At 54.9% G+C, this 8,468-nt stretch overlaps 1 protein-coding gene across 1 annotated transcript; it reads right to left on the reverse strand.

The window, feature by feature from the left end:
• Nucleotides 1–1,258: 1,258 nt before the first annotated feature.
• Nucleotides 1,259–3,935, reverse strand: LOC104870191. Its single transcript, XM_010635633.2, has 2 exons — nucleotides 3,359–3,935; nucleotides 1,259–2,770 (listed from the first exon to the last, which is right to left on the reverse strand). The coding sequence occupies exon 2, from the start codon at nucleotides 2,512–2,514 to the stop codon at nucleotides 1,558–1,560; it is 957 nt and encodes a 318-aa protein (XP_010633935.1). The 5' UTR covers nucleotides 2,515–2,770; nucleotides 3,359–3,935; the 3' UTR covers nucleotides 1,259–1,557.
• Between the last annotated feature and the right edge of the window lie 4,533 nt (nucleotides 3,936–8,468).

An 8,468-nucleotide genomic window follows, 5' to 3' on the forward strand; every position in this document is an offset into this window, starting at 1 on the left:
TCTACTTTAGGAGCAAAGGGTATTGCTGTACAGGACTTCGGCTAAGGTTCAGCAAACTTTTTCTGTAAAGGGCCAGATAATAAATATTTTACCTTTGTGGGCCACCTTATCTCTGCCTGGATGTCTCAACTCTAGTGGGTATTGAGAAAGAGAATGGACAGTATGTAAATACATGGATGGCTTTAAGCTAATAAAGCATTACTTGCTAACACTGGATAATGATTTTTATACAGCTCTCAGGGATCACAAAATACTATTTCCCTTTTGATTTTCATTCAGAAATTTTAAAATGCAAGCAAACTCGGTGATGTGGTGGCAAGTTTATAATCCCAGCACTCGGGAGGCTGAGAGAGGAGAATCACTGTGAGTTTGAGGCCAGCCTGGGATATATAGTGAGTACAGAAGCAGCTTGAACTACATTGTGAGACCCTGTATCATAAAAGCAGGGGAGGGGGTTAGCTTGTAGGCTGTACAAGAGGGGAAGAAGAGACCATAGTCACGCAACTGCCTACAAGTGAGGGTGACACAAGCAGGAGTGACATATGGGGTGTATGATTCAGCCTCAGGTGATTAGCAAAGCACAGGATTCCTCAAGATACAGAACAAGGGGACATGCCAGCAGGTGGCAGATGCAGAGACCAGAATACTAGGCTCCATCCTCACTAGACAGAGGATTGGGACAGATCATGGCTAAGAGGGAGGACGTGCCGACTCAACTCTAGGAGGACTGTGGGGACGGCACCTAGAAAAGAAGGAACAGCAAGGCCGGGAGGAGCCGCTGCAGCCCAGATGGACCTGAGGTTCACACAGGATTCAAGGACCAAGGTGGGGACCCCGCCAGCTTCACAGGCTCTGATGCCTGGTCTGAGCTGCCAAGGTCACTGTCCTTGGTGCTGCTCCCACAGCTGGATGCAATGTGGGGTCTCAGAGCCCCAAATCCCGGTATCAGGGAGCCAGGGCCAGCTCGGCAGCACCCCCACCCCAGCTTCCCCCTAGGCCTCTGCAGCCTCCCCCAGGCCCTGCAGAGCAAGGCCACAGCTAATCTGCTCTCCCAGCAGATTCCTCTGCAGAGAGATAAGCTGCCTCCCAGCCAAGGTGGGTGGGAAATCAGAACAACTTCCTTACTTGGGTTTTTTCCAGTTGAGAGAACATTCTATACCATGCTCACCGGTGTCGCTTAATTACCAAGTGTTTTCATGTTTGAGAAGACCCCAAATTGCAGAGAGACAGAGAGACAGAGAGAGAGAGAGAGGGAGAGAGAGAAGGAGAGAGAGAGAAGAGGAGGAGGAGAGAGGAAGGGAGAGAGGCAGGGGAGAGAGAGATCTTTGGGATTTAGCAGAGGAATGTGAGGCCTAATTTTGCCTAATTACGAAATGTCTGGGCGGCAACTCTGACACGTCCCAGAGTAGGCAATGCAGACCCCTGGGCCTCGCGGGCGGTGGGGGCCCGGGGGCGCTGATGCAGATGTTTACCTGATGTCTTGGGCTGGAATCTGGTTTACATTGGGAAATCAGACTGTTTACAGGAGGCCACATCTGCCTCTCCCTCCCTTCCCTTTCATTTCCCCGTAATGTTCTGCAGGTCCCGCTCAGGTCTCTGTGGGCAGGTCAGGGACGCCACGAGAGCCACGCCATGCAGGCAGAGTCCCGAGTGGGGACACGTCGGCTCCCGGCTTGGCCGCTGGGTGGGCAGCCTGGGTCCGGGTGTGGGTCTGTGCCGGCGGTGGAGAGGTGGAGGGGTGGGACCCCCGCTGGGAGTGGAGCCCCGGGCACAGAGGCCAGGACCAGTGGAGGGCAGGGCCCTTCCTCCACCCCCACAACGCTGGCCAGGCCGTGGACACACGGGGACCCCAGAGCCTTCTGCTGAGTTCTGGCAGCAGAGCTGAGAGTGGCAGCACCGGAGCCAGTGATGTCTCTGCACGGGACAGCCCCAGGCCACAGGGGACGGAGAGCCAGAGCCCAGCTGAAGGGCAGGGTCCAGTGGGGCTCTCGCAGGACAAGGGGAGCTGGGGAGGGAGGGGGCCGAAGGGGGTCCGCGATGGAGAGCCCGGTGTGGGGGAGCACAGGGCCCGAGGCGCCTCGGCCCAGCCTCTCTGCCTCCTGGTGCCTGGACCAGCCCTCCCTCAACCGCCAGGGCTCCACTGTGGTGAGGGCCCCTCTCATGCACCCCAGCCCCTGGAAGCAGGGACTGCCCATTCCTCTGCGAGCCCACTGAGTGAGATTCCACTGCGAGGATGGACCACGGATCCTTGCCCTCTGCGTTCAGCTCCAGGCATGTGCAGCTCGTGTCCGGCTCTCGGCCACTGTGCACACTGCTGGGATGAACACGGACACACAGAGGTCTCCTTCGGTCCCGGCGCAGCCCTGGGCGCACAGTAGGCATGAGACTGCCAGGCCACCGGGGATTCTCTCCCTGAGGGAGCTCCCGTAGCTCCGCAGAGGACTCTGCTGTCTTCTCCTCTGTCCCTTTCTGCTTTCTAGAGAGCTGATGGAATGGCAGCGCTTTGGCATCCATATTATCCCACCGAGCACAGGCTCCTCCCGTGCCTGTCACCGGGCAGAGACTCGGGAGCTGGGAGCCCCGATCCTGAGCTGGCACCTTCACGGCTGCCTCAACACCCCTTTGCGGTCACACTTTTGGGGCGGACTCAGAGAATACAATCCATCGTATCTTGTTGGAGAGTTTCCTTTTGCGAGATTTCTATTCCATCCAGCTCTTTGCAACTAATTAGCAGCTTTGAAAGAATAAAGGAATACCTTGTAGTCTAAGGCTGCAAAGTAAAACATGGAGCAAAGTCGAGTGTAATCTGCCCACCAAGAGGTGCCTGGCTTGCATTTTTCTGTTGTTTCCCTTGGCCGCTCTCCTGTTTCCCACACAGATATGGACTTAGCCCTTGCACCCGGGGACCAGATAGAGGGTGTAGCTGTGTGTTTCCCAGGCTAAGGAAATTTTTCCAGGATCAAGGATTTTAAGAGCTTAATACTATTCCGAGAAGTTCTGCCTTTTTGTACACTGTAAAGATGGAAAATGACTGGCATCCCTCATAAATCGTTCCGCTAATACTTCTGGAGATAAAGTTGAGCGGTGCAATTGATGTTGCAAAGGCTCTGGGCGCATTCTGTCAGCTGATGCCGGATGTGTTTACCACCTCCTTCCTGAGGAGACTTTCTCAACCCTCGGCTCCCACGAAGAGCCTGGCAGTGGGACTTGTCACTGCCCTGCCACATGGAAGGCTGGGGTCATCCCGCGGGCCTTGTTCCCATGCCTGCTCCCCGCTCCATCTTCCCCCTCTTGCCTCTCTGGGCTCCAGCCCCCTTTTCTCTGCCTTCTCTCCGAGTTGGGGTAGAGCTGAACTCACCTCATACATGTGCTCGCTGTTTTCCTTGCCCAGACTTGATCTGGTGTTTTCCTAAGTTCTCGGGTCTGGGGTGTTAGTGACGGCGGGCTCTGTTCTTGCCTTTAGCTGGTATTTCCCCACCATTGGCGTTCTCTGGCGAGTACTTCCGTGCGTCGTTCGAAAGGATCTTCAGTTGCCTTTCTTGGCTTCAGAGGGGCTGCGGCTCAGGGTGAGAAACAGGAGCAGCGCCTTGGTGTGTGACGCACATGGTGGGAGCGAGCATCTTCTCTCCCGAGGTGGGGATGGCGCAGGGACCACCAGCGGGCACTGATCCCCGCTGTGTGGGGAAGAACAGATCGTGACTGTTTCTACCGTGGCTTCTACAGGGCGCTCCCTGTGCCCCTGTCGTCAGGCTTGGGGTGGGAGCGCCACCAGCAGACAGCGCGAATTTGCCCGTGGAGTCTTTCTTCCCCGCTCATACCCATGGCTGAGAGACAGCAGGTGGCCAGGAGTGCGTGGCCTCGCACCCATGGCTGTTGGTCCAACCAAGGGTAGCGGACGCAGGAGATAAAGGCGGTTGTCCAGGTGACGGTTGTAAGTGTGGAAAATGACAGCCAGTATGCCGAGATGGTTTGCTCCTGGATTCTGCAGGAGGAGACGCCTCATTAGTGTTGGAATACACCCCTGTCCCCTGTGACACCCGTGGATATCATGCAGTAGTGCAGACCTCAATCTTAGGAGTTTTCTGACCAGTGCCTACTCCTGGAGCTGCAGCGTAGCTATTTTGTCCCAAAGTCTTGCCTTTGGGGACAGCCTAATTCCTCCTTATTGGTACCTTAGGCCCATCAGCTTCTTAATGATCTCAGTCTGTCTTGGTCCCACAGCTTATGTTGGTGCTGCCTGAAGCCAGCTTTCTTGGTTCCCAGCACCATGTGATTCTTCCCAGTGTGTGACAGGCCACCAGGCCCAGTTTCCTCAGACCAGAAGGTATTCCTGTAGCTGGTCCTACATCAGCCAAATTGGTGACAGCAACCACAGTGTAGCCACACTGCAATTTCCTGATTTCCTGGATAGAAGGGGGAAAACTCATGTTTGCTTGTTGCTGTGGTGCCTTTTTGCTTGTCACAGTGCTTGCTGTGGTGCTTCAGTGTTTACTGCTTGCTAAATGTTTGCCATTTGTTACAATGTTGCCACTTGTTCACTAAGTATATACCTTGTGAGTGTTATCTGTATCTGCTGTCCTTAGGTTCAGGACTGTGCCCTTGGCCTGGGGGCAGACAGAGGAATGCAAGTGTGTTGTTCCGGCTGCTGACCCTGCTGTAGTCCAGAGGTGGCTTGCCTCAAAACGGAAGCCTAACACCCTGGCTACACAGTGGGTGAGGTCCGGCCTGAGGGAAGTTTTCTTGGGGAGACTGTAGCTCCTGAGGTCTGACCCCAGCTTGAGCAGAGTGCTGTGAGTAGTGGATCCGGTAGCTCTGTGGGTGGAGAGGTTGGTCCTTTGGATGTTCCAGGCATCCCTGCCTTTGGGCCAGGCTGAGACTCCTACTAAGTGCTTTTTGGACTCAGCGACATTGAGCCTCTGTTTTTTAAGTGGCTATGGCGGGTCCTAAAGGCTTCCTGGTGGTCCTGAGATGTGGAGCCCCGCAGAACCTTGGCCGGCACCACTGGGCCTCCCCGCTGTCAGCAGGAAGATTTCCCCACAGTGCAGCTTTGGCCTGGCCCTGAAGCCCCTTCCTCCCACAGCTCTGCTCACCCCTGGGCCTGTTCTTCCAGAACACCACCTCCCAGTCTCCCTCAGATCTGCCCGTGGCCCTTTGCCACCATCCTCTCTAGGTACTAACAGGATTGTTAGTTGGGGTGTTGACAGTGGGCCCCTCAGTGGCAGCTGTAACTTCCCTGGATCAATCAGGGAGTGGATCTAAGGAACCCTTTTGTAGGGAAAGATAGAGGGAGCAAAAGAGTTCACTGTGCATTGCGCCACATGCCAGTTTTCTCTCCTGCTCAGGAGGCTGAGCCAGGGAGATTGAAAGTTCCAGAACAGCCCGAGCAGCTTAGCAAGACCCCTTTTCAAAATGAAAAATAAACATGGTAGGGTATGTAGCCCAGTGGTGTGTGCCCCTGAGAGCCATCCCCAGCACCAGTCAAAGCAAACAAATGAACAAGCAACACCATTCACTCTTCCAATTTTCAGTGCCACAACCATTCTCTGGCCGAGTTCTATATACCTGGGTCCTCCCCATCCAACACCACCAAAGCACGTGTGGCCTGGCACTGTCCTGACCCCACGCTCCTCCTCACACCCTGCAGCTCCTTCCAGCAGGGGCAGAACCTCTCTGTCCTCTTGTTCTTCTCTGTATCCCCTCTTTCTGCACTCTGCATAAAGCTGGTGCTACAGGAATAGTTGCTGTGACCAGCACAGGAATCCAGGACTGGATGAGCTGTCTCATGTGGCTGAGGCTGGAACCCAGTGTCTGAACTTCACTGTGCCCAGGAGCCAGGCCTGTTGGCCTTTCCTCTGCTTTCTGGGGCCACTGCAGAGGTGAGGTTGGGGTAGGGAATGGGAAGGCCAGACATTACCAGGAAGCCCTTAAGAGGCACAGGTGGAGGTCTTCATCCCTGTGTCAGGCCTCTTGAGACAAGGCTGGAGGGGCCAACCCGAGGGGTAGACGAAATGCCTGAGCTGGCTGGGTGTTTCTGCCCTGAGCTGGGATGCATGGAACAAGAGCTCAGGGGCAACATGGCTGGGCAGAGACATTATCTGAGAGAGAGGTGAGCGGCCAAGAGCCAGTGGAGGGGCCCAGGTTCCAGGTGCAATGGCAGGCAGTTGGAGCCAACCTGCCCTGAGACGCTCACAATCTGCCCTGGACCCAGTGGTGCTTTATGGTTTCTGCTTGTCGCAGCGTTCAGAGAAGGGAATGTCAATTTCAGTTTATCCACCAGGAAAGCAAGGCCCAGAAGCTCCAGCAACAACTTCCACATCACCCTGTATGCGATTGTACCTTCATAAGCCCTGGGTGCTGCCAGAATCTTCGGAGGAGATTAAGGAAGAGACCATGAGAGAGTACAAGAAGTATTCAGTGCACTGAGAAGTGTCTGGACCGGGAGGAAATGACGGGGGGTGGTGGCCCGCTTGATTCTTCCAGGGGCCCACCTGAGCTGTGGACACAGAAGGGCAGGGAGGTACAGGGGTGTGCCTGTATGTTTGGACCAGCAGCGGTGTGGGAATTCCCTACGAGTTAAGCTAGAATCCAACTGTCAGAGTTGCAGCCATAGTCCAGGTCAGGGTTTCAGCCAGCCGTGCACTTATTCCACACCCAGGTCTCCAGAAAGACGTGGATACCCACACTGACTGCCCCAGTTCTAAAACCCCTGCTTCCTTTGAGCTCCTCACCCAGCCCACAGGGTCCCACAGCCCTGTCTTCTGCCCCAGGGATAAAAGGAGGAGATGGGAACAGAGGCATAAGCTTGGCCCCATGAACACCTGCTATGGGATGTGCAGGCCCATTCCCAGACCACTCCTGCACCCACCGCAGTATAACCCTGGTTGTCACTGAGGAAGACAGCAGGGGCTTTGCCATTGAAATCCTAGCTGGCCCTCAGCCTGGATTCCTACTGTTTCAGCTGTCAGGCACAGGCAGGCTGAACACCTGCTCCGAGCCCTGGAAAGAGGAGCCCACAGAGATGAAATTTGGAGGTGTATCTTTTAGCAGGCAGCAATTTGACAGGATGATGAGCTTATTCTTGATTCTGCATTGTCACCCAGAAAGGTTGGGAGGAGGAGCCATGATATACTGGAGTCTTCAGCTTGGTGAATCTCCAGGCCTGATGAGCTGGAGACATGGCCGTCTGAGAGCCCCGCAGGGTCAGCTGGCCATCCTCCACGGACAGAGATTTTTGGGGTGAAAAGCTTTTTCTCTTCACCGGAGGATGGCCATAGTGACATTGTGGCCAGCAGGTGGAGCCCTCTTCATCCCAATACAGCCTACCATTTCCTGGCTGAATATGGGTAAAGCTTTGGTGGGGATCAGCGGCCAACAAGAACACAGGAAGCTCTTGGTGATGGGGTTGGGACTCAGGTGCCGGACCTGGAAGAACAGGATGCTGACGAAGGGTCACAGACAGGGAGGCCACCCAGAGATCAGCAAGGACAGGGACCACTTCCTCCTGGACTGGAGGAAGGCCTGGTGGGTCTGCAGACAAGGGCAAGCCAAGGATGTGACAAGTTTCAGAAGGCCAGGACCTCTGGCACAGGGCGGGAAGAGCCATTCACCTCGCCAGAGGGCTGCTCTGACACGGTTCCTGCACAACCTGATCCAGCTCTGTCTTGTGAATTGAGTCAGCATGCACAGGATAGAACAGGAGTGCTCGCCACCTCTTAAGCCCTCTCTGCCTGTCCTGGCTAGAAAGAGATTGGGTACTGGGGATGCTTGACACACACAAAACCTGGTGCCTCCCTGAACCAGTCTGGACTGCTGCCACTGCTCCCCAGGTTGCTGTGTACTTTGAAGCCCGAGCCGGCTCCTGTCACTGCTCAGAGCTCAGCCACCACCAGGGGGCATCCACAGACTTCTCACCAAGATCCCTGCCTGGACTTCCATGGCTCCTTTTAACCTTTAGGTCACTGGCCTGGGGGAGGGGATGCCTAAGAAGAAAGAGATCCAAGCCCAGGAAGTGAAGATGACAGAGTAAGGTGACAACTGGTCTTCTGCAGAGGCAGTGACTTAATTTCCATTCCTCTAACCTTTCAAGTTGTCTCTGGACGTTGGCCCAAAGCCGGGTCTGGCAGTTCCATGGCCCTATCCTAGGAGGGTGTGGACTGGGCTTAGAGGTGGCCCAGGGGTCTGTCCTGAGGGACAATGGGGCTCGTGTGGAGAATGCAGCAGTGACCGAATCCTATGAGAATCACAGAAAAGCATGTGCACATTCTCAGATGCAGAATCGGGATGGTTTCAAAACAGAATGATGAAGCTGGGCATGGTGGCACACACTAATAGCCCCAGTGCTCTGGAGCCTGAGGCAGAAGGATTGCTGATAGTTCAAGGCCAGCCTGGGCTACATAGCGAATTAAAGACCAGCCTAGAATGTGTAGTGAAACCCTATCTCAAAAAAAAAAAAAAAAAAAAAAAAAAAA

Source organism: Fukomys damarensis, unplaced genomic scaffold (assembly GCF_012274545.1).
Source record: "Fukomys damarensis isolate Sample0158 unplaced genomic scaffold, DMR_v1.0_HiC HiC_scaffold_27, whole genome shotgun sequence".
Classification (NCBI taxonomy): Eukaryota; Metazoa; Chordata; class Mammalia; order Rodentia; family Bathyergidae; genus Fukomys; species Fukomys damarensis.